The following is a 20173-nucleotide window of genomic DNA, read 5'->3' on the forward strand; positions in this document are numbered from 1 at the left end:
ACAGATGACTTATCAACAAATGCGCTGGCTTAAAAACAAATGTCCTCACACTTTTTTGGTCATATTTACATTTATTTTTCAATAAGCACTTGTGAAATGCACAAAAAGTACCTGACCTTTGATTATGTAAACAAACATCATGAAAGACAAATTAGTATTTTTTTATTTATTCTGATTATTTTAACAGCATTTACTGACTCTCCTAACCTTCATAAAAACATAAAGAGCAGAAAGGAGAGGAGTGCGTCAGCTTCCTACTAGAACATCTTTACTTTATCCAAGTATGGTTGGTTGACTGGACGAATATATCCGTTTAGTGCTCCAGGACCTCAAAAATTTATCTCTGTCAATGAGCTTCTAAAGTGCAGTTGTGGAGAAGCGCCACAAGGTGGAGCCTCCTTGTGGCTGAGATTTGTACACAGACATTGCTAGTTGTTGGGTTGCCAGTGGCTGCCAAAGCCCACACGGAACAGAAAGCTTCTTAAGACAGTAAATAAACCCAAAGTGTTCTGGGGTTAGGGTTAGGTTTCTACTTGAGGTGAATTTTAGGGTTCAGTTTTACCCCAAACATGAAAGACGATTGTTTAATTTAACACAACAGCAGGGTTCGGTTCAAATTTGAAAACCGAGGCCATAAATGTGACAGGGATCAATGGTTTTCATAAATCGAGTAAATATATAGTATATATCTCAGAAATAGAAATAAAAATAGAATAAAAACAAAACAGGCACAACAGAGGTGATGAATTCAAAGTCAGCTTGAACACAAGGAATAAGGGGCTACACTCCTGGTTCCTCCGAGTCCCATCATGTCTTGCTGCCACTGGCTTGGTGAACATCTGTTACCACGGTGGCCACAGCTGAGAGAGGTGTGGAGTACACGGACGCCATGCTCTGCAGACCAGCTACCAGGCAGCGCCAGCTGAAGCGTAGCGCTTTCCCCACATTCTGCACCAGACCAGAGAAGAAGAACATTAGTGCTTTAATTTTAGTTTTTCTGTACCCACCAAGGGCATTAAGGTCAATTACAACTAGATTAAAAACTATCTTGTAATATACAGGAAATGTCTCTAGCATTGGTCTTTGTCAGCTTGGGCAGTTTTGGGTTTTTTTTAAGCCACAGCTTGCCGTTGTAGAAGTTGTATAATGAGTAATACTAGTTTATGGTCATTTCCTGTTTCGTTGTACTCGTTATGCTAATGCAGATGTATATTGTTCATCAGCAAACACATGCAAAAGACCACCACGAGGGTAAAAGTTGCACCTTTTTTTTTAAATGTGTTGCCTACTGAAGCAAAATTTAGGAAGTGCTGAACCAAATATGTAAACAAAGAAACGACTGATTTATCAAGTGAGCCATTTATTTCATATTTACCCAGCACAACAAAGGCTCATTTGTTGTATTGGGTAAATACTAAAGGTGGTGGCTTTGTGACCTGTAGATTAGAATAGAGTTTATATATTTGAAATATGGATTTTATTGCAGGACTGACCAGCTACATGACGACATAACAGAAGTAGTGGCTGGAAATGTTTAGAAGGAGAGAAAGATACTGAGCGAGACAATCAGATTTGATGCAGCATGTCGTTACATTTCAAGAAGGTGCATACCAGGTTAAGTTGCAAGGTTTCACAAGAGTTTACATTATAGATTTAAGACGGGGGCAAAAATCCCCTTTAACTCTGCTATTGATAGAGAAGAACAGAACAGACAAAAAAGGTTAACGTCTGGTGAGAAGAAAGGACAATGAACAAATGGGGTTAAGAAAGGGAAGGGTGTGGAGCATAAGAACAGAAAGCTACTCTGTTCCAGTTTTAGTATCAACTCTTCAGTTATTACCAAACAACCTCAGCTCCGTAAACCATCACCATACTGAGTCGTTGTCTATTATTATTTGACTGACAGACCACAGACCTACAGATTTATAAAAGAAGAACTTCATGGTAGCTGATGAGATATTGTCAAGTTATTTCTCTGCTTAACACTGGTAGTTCTATTCCTATAGATGTCCATTACTTTATATTACAATGAAAAATTTGCCCCTAGTTAGTGAAAATGTTGAGGTTCAGAGGGTAAAATATTTTCCACAATATTTGAGATATATACATTTATAAATTTATTGAAATTTTGTGGTGGTGCTGGGATGTCAACTTTCTGCTTTATTGTCTGCAAAATATAACAAACTTTCAGTTCAATTCAGTTTTATTCACATAGTGCCAAATCACAACAATTGTTGCCTGAAGGCACTTTATATTGTAAGATAAAGACCCTAAAATAATACAGAGAAAAGCCCAAAATCAGATGACCCCCTATGAGCAAGCACTTGTCAACAGTGGGAAGGAAAAACTCCCTTTTAACAGTAAGAAACTTTAATTACACTGCTCATTGCAGCTTAACTAAGGGAGGATTCAGGCTCACTTGACCCAGCCCTAACTATATACTTTAGCAAAAAGTAAAGTTTTAATCCAAATAATAAAAGCAGATAGTGTTTGTCTCCCGAATCTAAACTTGAAGATGGTTTCACAGAAGAGGGGCCTGAAAGCTGAAGGCTCTACTTTTAAATGCTCTACAAAGAACAAGTAAGCCTGCAGTCAGAGAGCAAAGTGCTCTATTTTGGTGATATCATGCTATGAGGTCATTAAGAGAAGATGGTGATTATTGAAGACCTATGAAGTATGTGAGGACCAGGATTTTGAACAGTAGTCTCAGTGCAGCATTTTGGATCTGTTGATGGCTTCTCTGATGTTTTGGGACATCCCGATAATAACGAATTACAGCAGTCTAGCCTAGAAGTAATAAATGCTTGAACTAGTTCTTTACCACCAAGAGGCAACATTTAACTTGTGAGATGTTTCCAGACATTAACAGTAACATTCTTTAATATTGGTGAAAAATTTCTTTTTAGCCTTACTCAAAGCCAGTGTAAAACACAGATAACCTCTGAGTTTGGCAACTAAAGCGGAAGTGCTTTAGACCTGCATTCTGCATGGTGGCCACTAGGGGGTAACCACTGTGGTTGCAAAAAGATTTAGAATAGAATGCCTTTATTGTCACTATACAGATGTACAATGAGATACAGAGCATCTCCTACACAGTGCAAACATGTGGGAGAATAAAGGTGGTGAGATGCACAGTTTCTGTAGCTCTATATACATATGAACAGTATTTAGAAAAGAAAAAAAAATTATAAAATGTATTTTTTTCCTTTTGCATTTTGTCAATTTTGGTCATTCAAAGAATCAGAAAGGAGGATTTTCCAGGATATGCTCACTGACTGTAATGTCATGATTACAAAGTGGTAATAAATGAAAGTACAGCCTGGCCCAACTTCAACTCCTTTTGATGGTTTTGGTAAATTTTGGAGAGCTTTAGACTCTTTTTAAATAAATAAAGTGGATGTGAAAATAATGAATCTAATGACTGGTTGTGGTCCTCTGCTTCAGTGTGGACTCGATAGTGTTATTTATCATTTCAGCTCTTCATTCTGAGGCTGAATGAAGGTATTTGTGATAGTAAAAGTTCTGTTTTTATGACTTCCATGTTTGTCTGTTCTCAGAGGGATACAATCATCACAACACATTATTTTGGGGGCCAAAGGCCAGAACTGTGTAGTGGTGCTGAAGAGTCAATAATTAACTGCAGAAAGCTGAGACTGAATACCTTTGCACTGCAGGCAAACAACTACATGTGTGGTTACTGCCTAACCTACTTTGTATGATGTCATGTTTTATATAAAATCATGACACCCTCTACAGTTGGTTTAGTAATTATTAAGTGAAGTGTGGCATAAAAAAAAAAACCCTGTTTCTGTATACCTGAATCACAGACGAGTCAGTTTGTCGCTCATTTTTATTAAGTATCAATTTCTTAAATGTTAATCTTTAATTTTATTTATTTTTATTTGTACCAGACATTTATTCATTTAAATTCAATTTATTTTGCGTATTCTTATTTATTTTATTTATATAGTACACAGTAGTGTGTACATGTTTTGAGCCACCCTTCATTTCTTTATATTTTACTAGGAAAATTGAAAATAGGTGCAGTAATTCATTGAAACATGTAAGTAACAGGAAAATGGTATAAGAAGCAGAAATGGAGTTTGTCCAATTCTAATGAGCTTCAAAGTCAATACTGGGGAGGCCAATCAATCACTGACAGTGTGTTTATCTATCCAGGCATGCTGTTACTGCATTGCCAGTGTGTTCGGGATCATGGTCATGTTGAAAAATGAAGGTGTTGCCAATCAGATGCTTTCCAGATGGTACTGCATGGTGGATCAAAGTCTGATACTAATACTAGCTCAAGAGTTCATAATTCCGTCAATTTAGACAAAACCACTCTGCCACCACTGTCTGAAATGCATTCCCAAACCATGATAGCATAACATAGCAGTCATTTTTAAACTTGGCATTTAATATAATACAATTTTATTCCTCTTTTAATCAGGTATTGAATAATATTTTTGTTCATTTCCTTATTTATATATTTATTTAAAGATACATATTTGTTTTGTTTTTTTCCTTTTCTTTTTTGTTTTGTTTAAAAGAAGTGATTTAATGAAATTTCAGTTACAATAATACATGTTTTTAATTTTAAATATATATGAAACCTTTACCAGTTTTGTAACCTAACTCATTTAACTACCTATATCTGGTGAGCTGTTATCAATTTTTATTTCTGTATTTTATTAAATTAGATTGTTTATTTACGTCATTATGCATCATGTTTTTATTTCTATGTAAACTATATGAACTATATGTATTTTCTGAATGTAACTGAACTTGAATGTATTTATTATAGTCTTTAACAGTCTGTTCTAAGCCATGATTTCATCAACATGCCACTGCTGGTCAGCTGTAGAGGGATCTTTCGTACACAAGTCAAAGGTCATAACTTCTTACCTTCCTGTACTTCTTGCATGTATTTTTCCTTTTCTTCTTCCTCGCCTCCTTCCTCCTCTTTTTCTCCTCTGCAGTCTCCTCTCTCTCCTCATCGTCCTCAATCAGAGGTTCATATTTATCTGGCAGGACGCTGAAATAAACCTCCTTGCTGGTTTTGTGCAGCTTTCTCCCCACTGAAGAAGCGCAGTCTTCCTCCTCCCTCTCCTGTGCTCCCATCCCTTCCTCACTGTCGTCTGACTTTCTTCTCCTGCTTTCGAGCAGGGAGACCTTTGGAGCAAGGAGGAGTCAAACTTTATTAGTGGCCCCAAGCTCAGCGCAGACAGGAAACTCTGAGCTTTGACATAAAATCAGGATTAGAAGAAGAATGTGGAGGTTCCTCAGTTTTGAGGCTGAAGTTATCTGAAGTTTTGCGCACAGCACGGGTTCCTCCCCCTGTTTGCTTATCTGCTGTTTGTTTTAGGTCAACAAACCAAAAAAAGGAAAAAAAACCAAGAAAAACGGATGAAAGTGTAGCATGGCTGAGAGGCAGATTTCTAAATGGGAAAATACTGGAAACACTGACTTTAGTGAGTTTTATTTTAAGCAATTAAGTAAATAAATAATAGGAAGGAAAAGGAAGGAAGCTCAAACAGCTGAGCGAACTTCAGTCATTAGTTTGAAAAATATGAACATTTCCACTTTATCTCAAAAGGAGATAAACGTTTTTTTTACTCAATTTGAGCACTCGAAGTGCTTTATAGTAATCTCGGACAAAACAACTTGAACTGGAACTGAAGTCTTAAAGGGAAAAAAAGGCAGATGTACTCAAACATTCATGAAGAACAAGCCCTCCTAGGATACATGGACATCACTGTGCACTCTGAAAACCTTTAGCTTGGATCTAAGGAGCTTGGAAAGAAAATCATCTGGACTTCTTTACGTTTCTTGAAGATGTTCATGTTTACTTTTCTGTCTTATTTTTACATTGGGCTATAAAGTTTCAGTGATTATAAGTTAACCAATTCAAAATTTTGAGTTGGTTTCTAATCGATGCCAGCAATAAGCTATAGTCCAAATGATGGCACAGAATTTATCTTGTATTGTTTGTTATGGTACCATATGTATATGCTATATTGACTCTTTTCTGTTCTTTTTGAGTTACCTGGCTGCCGCTCCAGTCCTTCCTTTTTTGAGTAAAAGAGGAGGCTGAGGGTGGAGCTGGTTTAAATGCAGAGGCCAATAAAATGGACTTAACCATCTGTTGTGACCATGCAGGGGGGAATAAGGTCATTCTTGTATTATGATTAGCTATTATCTCTGTAGTTTTCACCTTTGGTGTATACAATAGTTCATTCACTTGCTATATAACTGGAGCTGTCTCTCATTTAGGCAGGGCAGTTTGCAGAGTTATGGTTTGTGAAGTGGGTTTTAAGTAGAAGTTCTTAAGTTGCCCTCTTCTGTGGGCCCACTTGGTTCCCAAAATAGCTCATTTTTGTCATTCAGAATTTTTGTAATAATTTTTTCCTTTTTGCAGAATAATAAAACCCATTTTTTGAAGATTACACCTGTGCCTGTATATTCTTTGCTGCTTGGTCCCTGATACACTGTATGTTGTGTTTCATGACTGACTTTTTTCTTGCATAGTGTATACTGAATGTGACATATTGTGGTTAATTAGGTGAGTAAGTCTGATACAGGTGAGAACGTGAGTGTGAATGGTTGTCTCTCTCTCTCTCTGTTAGCCCTGCATCAGTTTGGCGACCTGTCCAGGCCTCTTGCTCTGTGGTAGCTGGGATAGACTTAGGCTCCCCAGTGACCCTGATAAGGATAAGCGGAAGAGAATAAATGAATGGAAGTTTGATATTTATCTAATCAACTGCATATAATTATTTTTTGTTACATCTTGGATTAAACATCATGCACATCTTTCCTTCTATATGTTGCCAGGTTTGTAGAGATATCATCCTTTATTTACTTGTTCTTGTAAGTTTCCTTTTTGTCTTTCTAGGCACTAATTTTCACATTTATGACAACACAGTGTGTATTACTCAGATTTAGTGACCTGTGTAAGACATGGTTCTGATTGGATATTACTGTCACTGGTTGTTGTCATGTGACCTGTCGCACAATGCTTTGGCATGACATGCCGTTACACACAACTCTGTGGTAACAGCTTTTAAATATTTTGGTCTTGTGTTAATATATATTAAAATATATTAAACCTGCTACATAAAGAATGGGTTGTCCCACTATGGTGTGGAAGACCAGTCTACATGGAATTTATTGCAGGTCACAGGTCAAGTACGATTTTTTGGTTTTATTCTTTTGACCTGACTTGTTGCTCTTGACATGTCTTGATTTATAACTTCACCTGGGACTCGTAGGTTTCAACAAGGAACTTTTTAGCCTTGATTCAGTATTTGATTTTGGGCTGACTTGCATATAACTGACTAACCTTGATCCAGCACAATAAACCACACAACTGGAAACACTCCGTGTGCTTTGGACATAGGGGCTGTCTCTTTAGTGCATGCAGGAGGTAGCACACATGATCTCAGTTAGACATTATACCAGTGATCTGGGGACTAATGTCTGATTTGGTTGTGATGGTACGTTTGCATTCATACATGCACCTTTGTCAAGTCTTATGTAGAAAAATCTCAGGTCTGCAGTGAATGTGTGAAAACAGCTTTCAGGATAACCTCTGACACAACAGTGAGGGTAAAACCTCACCAATGTTTCTGACACCTTGTTACTCAGGCGTTCAGGTATCCACTTATTTTTAGCATGTTCCTCTGATGTTGAAAAAAAGGATATTGATGTGAAGAGCTGTACTCACACAGAAACCCTGCGGCCCCTCATGTTTACTTTTCTGCTTTGTCTCTTTGTTGTTCCCTGGTGTGGTAATAAGTGGGGCTCTATTGAGCATCAGAGGCCCAGAGGCAGAAGACTGACAGGATTAAGGAAGAAAAACAATAATCCAACATGCCTGAGCTTAAGTCTGGAGGTGCTCTCAAGTAAGACTCTTGGCTTTTCTTAGTTTGTGGGTTTATTAACTGACAGTAATTTAAAAAAAAATACACATTTACATTTAAAATACCATATTGTACAGTCAAAAGACATAACAGAAAAAAGAACAGCTACAGTTTGCAGAAGGGATTGTAAAGCTTTCAATTCGATTTCAATTCAATTCAATTTAATTTATACATCTCAAGGCGACTGTTGTTGTGTCCACCAGAACACCCAAGGTGAAAGGTTGTCCTGGTGGAGGTTTCCTTTTCAGCTCATTTAGTGATTTAGAGATGGTTTTTATCAAATTAAGAGCATGCCTCGTGATTTTGTGAACAAGTATGCCAGTCACAGTTTAGCTGTTTTGGTTCAAGCCTTGTGTTGGTAAGTAGTGTGTAGCTCCAGAGGGCGACGGTCCAAGAGTTCATGAAGCAGCCTGAGATCTTGACGACCTTTGACCCTGCATAAGTAAAAAGAGGAAGTTAGAAAAGAAGGTGATACTTGTCACCAAAATGAGTGTGTTAACACAATGCCACAATCTTCCAAGGAGTTGATGTCCCAGCAATTTCACTGCAAGGTGAGACCATGCAATGCTCAGACAAATTGCAAAACACCCAAGAGCTACATTTCAGACTCTACAGGCCTTAGTTAGCATGTTAAATGTTTAAGTTCACGATAGTTCAATGAGAAAAAGGCTGAACAAGTGTGGCTTGTTTGGAAGGGTTGCCAGGAGAAGGTGTCTTTTCTCTAAAAAGAACATGGTAGCAGAGCTTAGGTTATCAAAGTTGCATCTGAATAAACCACAAGACTCCTGGAGAAATGTCTTTTGGACATGCAAGAGCAAAGTGGAGACATTTGACAATAGTGATTTGACATGATGAACTGGACTTGTTTTGCAGCTACAGAACCAGGTCAGTCACAGCTGATGCTTGACTGAAATTGGGTCATGTAGCAGGGCAATGATCCCAAGCACAGCTTCAAATCTACAACAGAATGGCTGAAAAATAAAAGATTCAAGATGTCGCAATGGTCTGAGTCAAAGTCTAGATCTGAATCTGATTTAAATGCTGTGGTGGGACCTTAAGAGAGCCGTGCATAGACAAATGCCCACAAGCTTCAATAACTGCATTAATCACCATTGTAAAAAGAATAGGCCGCAATCATGATTGTGTTTCTTGATAATGATGTAAGAAATTGTTAAAGTTATACAGAAAATTATTACTGCAAATTGCTGCAGCTAAAGATGGTTCTTCAAGGTATTGAATCTTCGGCTGTAAATAGTTTTTCATAGGACTGCATAGATTCCACTAGGGCACTCATTAGATTGGTATTATGATAAGAAAAAGACCCCCCAGTCAGATCATTGTAGGAAATCCCCTTTGCAAACATATTTTTATATTCAATAACCAGATGATATTTATAAATCATCATGTTAAATAATCAAGCTACAATGAGGCAGACCTAGCAGAAGGCTGTATGGGACATATTATCTATCATGACTCTGACTAGTGGCCTGCCAACTTCAAATATCTGTAACAGTAAAGTGTGCAATCTTTCATCTCCAAAAGCATCCTGTAGAAACTTTACACAGCTCGGGTGCTGCCTGTAGACTTGGGTTCTGAACAAGATGGCACTGTGTGTGTTCAAAAGATCAGCCTCCTGAGTATCATGGAACAAAGTAAAGACACATTTACAGATTCATGAAACAGACTAAAACCACAGTGTACCTACAGGAAGCTGAAATGAATCAAACTGATGGAAATCTAAAACACGAAGCCGATGATAAAACTCTAAATGACACCAATGGAAACTTGCTGAGCTCTGACCACACTCACACGGTGGCTATTTGAAATGTCATGTCACAGTGTGTTCACAAACGTGACGGCTCTTGACAGGAAGTGGCTGTCCGGTGTGTGTTTTTGTGTGTGTTTTGTGCTGCAGTGTGTGTGTGGAGTGATAACAGGAATTTGGTTTCTGTGGTTTTTATTCGCACAGCCTTTAGTTTCATATGTGTTCACTGACCTGAAACTCTGAGGCGACTGACTCTACAGGAACTGCACCTGACATTTTACTGACTGATCACTAAGATTACCGAAAGGGCCTGATCTAAAGATTTAAGTAAACTTTGAAAGCCCAAATCTTTACAAAAGGTCTCTTTTCCATACTTGATTATAAAAACAAAACAAAACAGACAAACAGAGAGAACTTTAGAGCAATTAAAAGACAGCATAGCTAACTCCAATAAAGTCCAGCTTAAAAGTCTAAAGAAGTCCTAATTCTAGTCCCATGAAAACATCACAAATCCCTAATCAGGCTAAATACCAGTAAGTCCCGAGTCAAGTCCCAAAGACACAAAAAATGAATTGGTATAAAATAAGTACTTGAATGAGGGTAGCGGTCCTGCTACATTACTGTTTGATTTGGAGAAGTAAGGTTTAAAAGCTGAATTGTTAATTCTGAAAAAACAAGTCAAACAAACTGCAGTCATCAATGTTAAAGCCCCATGTTTTAATCAACCCATTCATCCACCCTCATATCTTATTATGCCAACAACTGAACTGGTTGTTCTGTTTGAACTGATTAGTGTAATTCCAGAATATAAAGAATCACATTATCAGCATATAGCAATAGCTTAAGATGATCAGTCTTTTTAATGTACTTATCTAACCAATAATATGTCTTGCTGTGCAGTTTATTTTACTAAGAGACCATCCAGAAATGTCCCAGTTGTGATGAGTAAAGTAACATTCAAATAGATTTTAACACTTAGTGGATATCTGCGTATGTGTTTTGCTAGCATAAGCTAATAACGTATGACTCCATTTTCCTTAATGGGATCATAGGGTTCCCAATATGTTAAAGCTGGGATTTAAAAGTTGGACTTTACAAACCAGTGGCAGACAGTCATTGGTTTGTCCATAAAGTTTAGGGGAATGAAAGGACTTCCGGGTCATGGCAGCCCGTTTCAGTGACTCAGATATACTAAAAGGGCCACTACAGCTATTATAACCCTTCTGATTTAAATAATAAAAATCTCAGCACAGACTTTTTGTTCCTTACATTTGTGTTGGGCAAAGAGACTGTCAGGCTAGTTGAGGTCTTGGTGCTCAGACTCAGCTTCTTCTTCCAGAGATAATAAAACTCAACACACTCAGAGAGGGACTTTGTTTGAACCTGAGGATACAAACATCATGGAGATACATAATTATTTGTCACAGACAAACAGCAATAGTAATTTACAAAATTTCCCACTTTTGGTTCACCCACTGGGGGCACTGCAGAAAGACGTTAACAGTAGTTAGTAGGAACTCACAGTTTTCTGGATGCTACTGAAGTCTTTCTGATGGAGCTGCAGAGATTTCACCAGTGACCTTTTCTCTGCTGCACTCCAGCTCACACCTACAGTATAAATAGGGATATTAATTAAAATGTGTTGTTTTTTTTATATCTGTGAATTTCTGAGTATGTAGTTAGATGGAAGAACAGCTGACCCGTGTGGTGGCGGTGGTTGTTGGTTTCAGGAGCCGACAGCAGCTTCTCTACCGTCAACTGAAAGACAAAATAAAGTGATGTCATTTTAGTCATGGTAAGATTAAGTGGATTTTTATAGTCCCATTATTATTTTTGCTTTTTCAGATAGTTTTTTTGGTTTGTGGATTTTGTCTTTTTGGTGTTATTTGAGTCTATTTGGGGCTTTGTTTGTTTGTTTGTTTGTTTTCTTTTCTTTTACAGTAGCTGTTTGTGTCTTTAAGGATGTTTTTGTCTCTTTTTGGTGTCCTTGTGGTGGATTTTGTGTGTTTGTGTGTCTCTTTGTCTCCTGTTTCTTGCCTCTTTGCAGTTGGATTATGTGTCTTTGTGGTCTCTTTTTTGTCTTAGTAGCTGCTTTTTGTGGCTCTCTGATGTTTTTTGTCTCTTTGTGAGGATTTTTTTTGTCGTTTTTTAGGAGCTTTATGTATCTTGTGGTTGTTTTCTGTCTTGTGGTGTGGTTTTAATTATGTATATGCGGTCATGTTTGTGTCTTTGTGGTAGAATCTAGACTCTGGTGTCTTGTTGTATTTTGTGATTATTTCTATGACTTTGTTGACATTTTTGTGTATTTTTTGTTTCTTTGTGGTCTTCTTGTTTCTTTGCAGGGTTTCCAATTATGTTGTTTCTTGTTCTTCCTGGGGATGTTTTATTTTCACCTTTATTGTGATGTTTTTTGAAGCTTTTAGGGTTTTGTTGTGTATCTGAGCATTTTGGTTCACCTGGTACTGTAGAAAAAAAGGCCCATTTGGTAATCTTTTCATAATGTTGTATTTTTCATGTTAATATTCTAAACAACAACAACACATTTTCATGTAGCCCACACTTAAGAACCAAATAGCCAAAGAGATTTTACCAGAAAGTCTCCTTTGCACTGTGATAAGACTTGGAGGGTGTACTCTGCGCTGGCTCCACCCCCTGGGACCACGCTGGATCGAGCCATCATCAGCAGAGCTTCCACTGTTTGAAAAGTGGTTCAATTTCTAAGATTAGTTCCAAGATCATCTAAATCCAACAGCCAGAATTCTGTGTATTCTATGTATTTGTGTACCTCTGTGCTGATTGACAGGACGCTCTAGATCATCCCATGGAGTCCACTGTAGCAGTGCATTGTGGGAGTCAGAGTGGGCATATTTTTGGTCTTGTAGCGGTGGGATCTCAGCTTGGAAGCCCCGCCCTAAATTGATCTGCCTGTGATAGACAGTACCAGATTACCAGACGATCAGTCGATAGAACAATAACAAAGATCTTTTGGTAAGAAGCAAACATTACGTACGGCTTAACGATTCCTGATGTTAGTGTTCCAGGAGGAGGAAAGGCTGTCTCTTTGGCACCAAGGTCACTGGCTCCATCTGCCAGTCAGATACTAACTTTAGCGTTGTGTCATGACAATCATCCAATCATACTGCTTGATTGTTTGTTTGTTTTTCATTGACTCAGGATGAGCGTGATAGTTTTGTTTTTATAGTAACTGTTAAGTGTTTGTAGGCTGAAATGGGCTAAAATTAGATGATCATAGATTTCAGGTGCTCGTCAATGCGATTTTGTGACTTACTGTGGAGCTGAACAGTCTGCGCTCTCTGCTGCCTCCTGGTGGTAAGGGAGCAGTACAACCCTGGCCCCGCCCTCTGAGGACACAGCATGGGTGGAGGGGTGTAGTGACGGGTGCCTTTGTTAGGTGCAGAAGCAACTCTTTTTTCACCATCTTTAATGCCTTTGGCAACATCTTCCTCATCTTGCGGGCGCATCAGGCTTCGGAAGAGTGCAGTGCTTCCAGTAGCTGGAGGGAGGCGGCTGCTTCTTGTCTGACCGCCCCTACTTGCCTTTGACACATTTCGTGATTTCACTGGGACAGATACAGGCAACACCATGGTGAATGGGCGCTGAACCGATGAGGGACAGTCCTAAACAAATGTAACAAAGAAATTAATAAATAATCCATCCATAAATATTAAAGACTTACTTTGCATTGCTTTGCATGAATAGGCCACTAGGGGCAGCTTAGATGACAATGTATAGATGGCAGTGTGGGGACCTGACTCTCTTGTCCAGATAAAATAAATAATTAGATTTCAGAATTACGACTTGGTTAACATGTTGGTATCTTTTCTATATATGATTTATAGATTTGTTTCATTTATTTTTTTTTAGATGTTACTGAGGACCTTTTTCAAGGATGTAGACGATCTGAAGCCACTGTGTGAACGCATGTGGCCATTTAATGCTGGCAGGCTCCTGAAGTCCCGCTTACACACCATACACAGCAGCCTATGACACACATATGGGAATCATTGAGATTAAAATTTATAAATAAACATGTAAAACTATAAACATATTTATTATTGATAGGGATTGGGGTTACCTGGTGTCAAGACTCTCAGCAGTATGCTCTGTTTGCATCTAAAAATTAACAGAAGGAAAAAAAAAACAACATAATAAAGTTATGCTGACATTATTTATCTGCTTTCTTCATTGTTTCTACTTTTAAACTTTTTATTTTTATTAACTCTATATATTTTTTTATATAGTTAGTGTCTGTTACTTGACTGTTTTACCCATATTAGTTACAGAGATTTATTTACCTACTGTCTTCAGCAAATAGATATTTACTATACATACTTCCATATTTACTATAATCTTTAATAAAATTTAAATTAGCATAACAGCATACCCAGTTCCAGTCTGCATGACTATCATCTCCTCCTTTTCCTCCTCCTTTCCCTCCTCCACACTCCTCTGTCCAGTTCAGCCCAGTAGAGAGGCTCATAGACTGGGCAGCACTCCTGACATGCTGGCCCCGTCTTGGTGTGGACAAGCTGGTCTCAGAGGTGCCAGCAGTGTGAAGCAGGCCCGTCAGGTTCTGCATCTGCTCTGTTTGGCTTGAGAGGAGGCGCTGGCTTGTCTGATGCTGGTGGTACTGACTTGGATCAGAGGTCTGATCACTGTTTATCTGGGTGTGAAAACCTGTTCTCTCTGTCCTGGGGTGCATTTGAGGACTGGGGCTGGAGACGGCTGGGGTTTGGGGGTAATGAGGACTTGGACCAGGAGTTGTGGGGCTACAGAAAGGCTGCGGAGCATTCAGGTAGCCATCCTGGAAAAACTGGGTGCTGGAGAAGTCTTCAGCCGGGTTGAGCTCTGTGGCACTCCACCCTCCCACAGAGAGCCGGTGGGGAGATGGAGCAGCTTGATGGGCACCTGCAGATATGGAGTCCAATGCAGTGCACTGAAGCTGGGAAACGGTTGGCTCCAGGTGCCTCCAGCTGTCCTCACCTAGATTAGACGTGTCACTATGTGTGCACACACCACTGAAAAGAAGCGTTTGAGCATCGTAAGATCTATGTGTGTTCTCCAAGGAATCTCCATGTTGAGGTAAACCAGAACTGAACTGGTTCTGGTTCTGAAAATCCAGATGAGCTGAGGTTTGGTTCTGTTTTAGATCAGAAATGGAGAGAGGTTATTGATCAATCTGTGTTCAGGATGAGAGAAAATACTTCAGTTTTTGTTTTCTTACCTGGTAGGAGAAACTGTTGCCATTAAGAAGGCAGGAAAGTTCAGAGTTGGATTCACATTTGGCCCAGTCTGAATGATCTAAGTCTGGATCGGGATTCTGGCAGAAGAAGTTGTTCTGAGATGAGGAGAAGAGGTGAGGGGAGGATATCTGTGGCTGCAGTTCAGGATAAAGGGCATGCTGAGCTGGGGAGAGGAGGTGAGGGGAGGTTATCAGTGGCTGTTGTTCAGGATGAGGGGATGTCACCTGAGCATGGGGTATAAGGTGGGGGGAGGTGACAGGAGGATAAGCAAACTGAGGGGAGGTCAGCTGGGGAGGAGGGAGGTGAGGGGATGGAGTCTGAGGGGAGCTTATCTGAGGCTGATGGAAGAAAGGGGAAGAGGATCCCTGCTGCTGGGGGAAGAGGTGAGGGGAGGTAACCTGAAGATGAGGAAATCAATAAATGAGTAAATTGATGAGTAGAAGTTAGTAAGATGATTTTTTTTAACAGTAATAATTATTATCATAATAAGGAAAAAAACTAAAAATGATGACCTTGGCGTGTGGAGGATTTCCATGGTTCCTGAATGAGTGGAGGGAGGAGAGGGAAGGTGGGGTCTGGGAGGGGTGGTAGGTGATAGGAGGGGTAGATGACGAAGAATATGTCCAACAGTCAGACATGATGTCATGCACATGCACACTTGTTTGACCTGAATGTGTGTGTGTTTCTGTGCATGATTGTGGTCAGTAGATGGTGCTTTATCTGGATGGCATCTTCATGAGAATCTGCAGTGATGCAAATGAAGTCTGGTTAGTGACACTCTGGGTTCTGTGGAGAGAATGAATGCAGATGTGTTCTTAGAAAAGATGAGGAAGAGGAAAAATTGCTTACCGTTTTGTGGAAAATCTCAAAAAACTGTATTAGCAAACTTTTTTGATGTCTTTTTTTCTGTCTTATTTTGAAAATATATGATAGAAGAAAAAAATTAAGATGTAATTCATTTCTTTGGCTTTTTTACATCTAGATTGTTGTTCATTTGTCACAATTGAAAACCTTTACTGTTACAGTAGATCAGAATCTGTCTTGATAGGGGTCGTCTGCTGAGTTTGAAATGCAGCTATACTAATGTTCAAAGGTTTTTGGTCACAATGAAATGTTTCTGTCTTTGAAATAAATTTTGAAGTAAAATAACATTAAGTTGAAGTGATAATGAATGATTAATGAGAGTTTGTGTAGGCACACAGACATACTAAAAACAGATGTGGGGCAACATCTGGTTAGCCTTTATTTAGCTGTAAAACAGTCACTGAAAACTGGGCAGTGTTCAGTTTAGTTCAAATTTAGACAAAGATTGATGTTTTTTTGTAGCCCTGATATAGCCTTGAATGTATGATTCCACCCCACAAAGCAAAAACATGAGAAAGCAACAACTCAACAACTTTTAAAGGTGAGAAGGCATTTCCTCTTTACACTAAAAAGATATCAAGAAAAGAGAAAGGCCTGCCCATCTTCTTCTTAGTAATAGAGCCTTTCCACACAGTCCAATGCAGTCCTACTGTATTGCAGGTGGTCCTGGCTTACAGTTCCTGATAACTGGCTGACATGGAAGGAAGGAAGTTTATTTCTGATAAATCCTATTTTAAGTAAAGCACTCTTTGCCATATACCTTGAGCCAGTTCCTAGTATATGGGGTCTCATCCGGGATATTTAAGCCAGTTGGTAAGGTTAGAGCTTTTGTACTTGCCAATGGTCAACTTAGCTTGCATTTGCTGAAGCCTAAACTCATTTTAAATGTTTTTCTTGAGCGCCAAGATTGTGAGGAGTTTCACACAAGATGTTGTTGTCTTTGGATGATGACTTAAACTTGTTCTGTACCTTTGATTGATGTTAGAAGAAGGCAACATTAGTTCTCTATTTGTTTGTTTCTCTATTAGTTTGGATAAGCAATGCAAGACCTTGCAAGATTAAAGTGGTTGAGCTCTATAGGTGACCCGTCAGGATAGTTTTTTACTTTAGCAGAGCAGAAAACATGGCTAGTTGACTAAGTACCCACCACAAGTATCCATGTAAGGTTGAGATTTGTTGTGCCTTCACCTTTGCAACTTGAAGCCGGTGGCTTATTTGTATTACTTTACGACACTAACCCACGCAAGCAGACAAATCTTTTAACACTGCAACACCTCCACAAATTCCAACAAGAAAGTCCCCAGTTCATCAACAGATTCAAAGCCCTTGTAGCTGCAAGACATCATTTTCTAAGAGTCTTTACAACAACCTGAAAATGTCCACATAATATGAACACCTTGATTTAAATTTGGTTCAAATCAGATGTACTAAACACAGCCCAATTTTCAATTACTTTCAGGCTGCATAAATGCTACCTAAATTTGGCCCTGAAAACATCATCAGTAGAGGTCCAGTGCTTGGTGGGTATGTACACCCATTTAGATACTCCATGAACTCATTCATCTCTCCCAGACTGGATCTAATAATTTTTTCTGGGTGATATTCTGAGGACCTCAGAAAAAAACGTGACAACTTTCTGTTTTCCAGCACAAGCCTGATTGTATAGAAGTGTATGAAAAATTTGTCTACAGCTCACTTGGTCTCTGAGCTTAGTGAACACTTTTCCAATGAGTTTATATGTCAGTCTTTAGTTTCAAGTCCACTTCATCAAGTCTTATTTTAAGTATAATCAAACTTTAAGCTCACTTTGGAAATTATGGTCCAATTAGAATTGCATGTTTCAAGTGAAAATCCTTATTTCTAACTTCTTCATTGTTATGCTGTAGGGCACGTGGGAGCATTTTAGCTGTTGCCGTCATCAGGTCACACTATAGCTTCCTAATTTTAACAAATATAGCTGTTGTTAAGAAATACTGCCTCTTCAGTGGCTGAACCCCGTACAAAAAGAAAGTTAGCAGTCAGAAATAACTGTGTTTAAACACTGTTAATGTGCGTAGAAAGGCTCTGCTGACCTATACTGTGCAATGGAAGGTTTAACTAAACTCAAAGTAGACCTGTCATTACTAAGTAGACCACACGGTGCCTATATGACTAAGTGTGAATGTGTGATAACACTTCTAAGAATTCACACCCAGAGATGATTAAAATTCATCCTTTCTTAAAGTGACACCTCCAAGTTTTACATGAAGGTCAACACCAACATTTTATTTCATTCTTTTTCTTCTGTTTTCACATCTGGATTTTAGTTTATTTTGATGTTGTTGTTTTTTTCAGAAAAGATAATGAAGCCTTTTAAAACATGTAGAGTTTTAGATAGCGATAGAGAGTTTCTACCTTAACTGTATAACATATACATCGTTTAGAGCCAAAACGTCTATGCTGAAAAAGTTAATGTGACAGATGCACAACAGCAAATATTACAAACGAACAAACGGAAAGTAAAAATCAAGAAGAATGACAGGGAACATTTCATTTGAAATGCAAAAATGAGCGCTCACCTGAAACATCATCCACTCAGACTGACTGACTCTGACCGTGTGTGTGTGTATGTGTGTGTGTGTGAGTGTGTATGTGTGTGTCAGGATGTGGTCACACTCTCTTCCTCTCTCTGGTCGATTCTTCATACTCTGCGTTTCTTCCTCATGATTACGAGTTTAGAGGCCGAGGAGACCAATGCGTTCAAAGAAGGAAATGTAAGACACAAAAATATCAAATGAGAATCTTAAAGGACACAAAATATGTGAATAAATGAAGATTTTTCCATTTTAATGCTGACTGAATCAATGTGGTTAACAACTTTATTCTGTTACAACAAAGTGGGTAAAATGATTTAATAATCTCAGCAGATGTTGCTGCAGATGTTCAAAACACTTTGTTTTTTGGCAACTTTGTTGACCATGTTGGTGCTTCCTGAAACGTCCGAGTCCAGATTAAAGAAAGACGGTAAAACTGCACAGATTATTCTAATCTGAAGCTTACTTTGAGAATAATCAAGCACCCAGAACATTTATATTTATATTTTTGCAGATGCAATTTTTGTTAATAATTGCATTTTTTAAATATGTATATATATATATGTATATATAGTTCTGTGTTATAAAACAAGGCCTTAGTTGTCTGTACTCTGTCTACGTCTGTGTTAATTAGAGTTAAAGCACATAAAGTAAATTTTTAATTCGGGAAAATGAAGATAATAAATAAACAGAAGACTAAACTTTCGGTGGAACTGTTGTCAGGTATGTTGCAGTACAGCACGGCCGCTTTCTAAGTGAAGGACTGAGTTCAAGTCAAGTCTCAGGCAAGGCGGAAATACATAAATCTGAACGCTTTGTATTTCCAAAATAAAAGCAGTTATTCAGCTTCTTTCTGTCAGCAATTTTTAAGTGACAGAACATCACGTATAAACACATTTATAGAAGTATTTTTAAAAGAAATTAGACTTATATTTCGTAACTGTATTAATTTCCTTGCTACCCTTTTAACAATTTGTGGCAAGGCTTTTTTTCGCAGTAGGATTCAAAGTCCTTTGTCTCAGTTTTTTGTTATGTGATAAAGGTCAGTCAGATCAAAACTTTCATTTAATAAATGCATTAGTGTTAAGTGAGATGGTGTGCAGGAGTTACATTCAAGTGTCCTGTTAGTATTTCTCTTAATAAAATGTTAACCAGACATAAGTGGAATTTGTGGCAGAGCTTGTGTTCAATGCATGTCTAAACCTGTTAGACCCAATTTTATCTCCCCTATGTTATAACTGTTAACAAGTGGGTGAATTTTACACGCGTGGCATGCCCTACTGGGAGGAGGCCCCAACATAGACCCAGGACTAGGACCCAGAGATTGTGTCTATTGGCTACCCTAGGAATGGCTCAATGAGGAGGTGACAAGAGGGAGGTCTGGACTTCCCTGCTTCTGCCCACTATCTACGACTTCAGATAAATGGAAGAAAATGGCTAGATGATTTGTCATTTTGTTATTTTAGATTTGATCTTTTATTGAAATTGTTATTCATTTTCAAAAAGTGTGCATCAGTCTTAAAGCACGGCACAATGGGTGGCTCATTGTTACAACTGTTCTGTTGTAAGTTTTTCTGATGTTAATTTGTGATATTTTAATAATACATAAACATCTTTTGCAGTAGCATGTTTTATCATATTTATCATTGGTTTGTTTTCAGTGTTTTTCTTCTTTGTTGTTTGTCTGGAGTATAACATGCAATGATAATGCATAATGCAAGGTGACGCACAGTTAAGCTGCATAATTCATGACTGAATAATCTGATAAATGGTTTAAAATGTCTTTAT

General features: G+C 38.4%; 2 protein-coding genes and 1 long non-coding RNA gene across 4 annotated transcripts; 1 reads left to right on the forward strand and 2 right to left on the reverse strand.

The window, feature by feature from the left end:
- Nucleotides 1-166: 166 nt before the first annotated feature.
- LOC100705107 (uncharacterized) lies at nt 167-6190 on the reverse strand. Its single transcript, XM_003457944.4, has 3 exons — nt 6047-6190; nt 4906-5172; nt 167-948 (listed from the first exon to the last, which is right to left on the reverse strand). The coding sequence occupies exons 1-3, from the start codon at nt 6173-6175 to the stop codon at nt 808-810; spliced, it is 537 nt and encodes a 178-aa protein (XP_003457992.2). The 5' UTR covers nt 6176-6190; the 3' UTR covers nt 167-807.
- Nucleotides 6191-7499: 1309 nt separating this feature from the next.
- Nucleotides 7500-13704, forward strand: LOC109204622 (uncharacterized). The gene is made up of 4 exons (XR_003216436.1): nt 7500-7652; nt 7796-7901; nt 11357-11479; nt 13570-13704. It is a non-coding gene; the product is annotated as an uncharacterized LOC109204622 (long non-coding RNA).
- On the reverse strand, nt 7916-18480 carry LOC102079174 (transcriptional-regulating factor 1). 2 transcript variants are annotated; one of them, XM_005462882.4, is made up of 14 exons: nt 18371-18480; nt 15461-15691; nt 14930-15346; nt 14090-14845; nt 13781-13818; nt 13584-13686; nt 12974-13322; nt 12695-12770; nt 12470-12609; nt 12275-12378; nt 11385-11442; nt 11207-11292; nt 10954-11067; nt 7916-8353 (listed from the first exon to the last, which is right to left on the reverse strand). In XM_005462882.4, the coding sequence occupies exons 2-14, from the start codon at nt 15584-15586 to the stop codon at nt 8318-8320; spliced, it is 2403 nt and encodes an 800-aa protein (XP_005462939.1). In that variant the 5' UTR covers nt 15587-15691; nt 18371-18480; the 3' UTR covers nt 7916-8317. The 2 variants fall into 2 exon arrangements, with proteins under 2 accessions (XP_005462939.1, XP_005462940.1); XM_005462883.4 differs by having other exon boundaries at nt 15461-15734; nt 18371-18473.
- Between the last annotated feature and the right edge of the window lie 1693 nt (nt 18481-20173).

This window comes from Oreochromis niloticus, linkage group LG23 (assembly GCF_001858045.2).
Source record: "Oreochromis niloticus isolate F11D_XX linkage group LG23, O_niloticus_UMD_NMBU, whole genome shotgun sequence".
Taxonomy (NCBI): Eukaryota; Metazoa; Chordata; class Actinopteri; order Cichliformes; family Cichlidae; genus Oreochromis; species Oreochromis niloticus.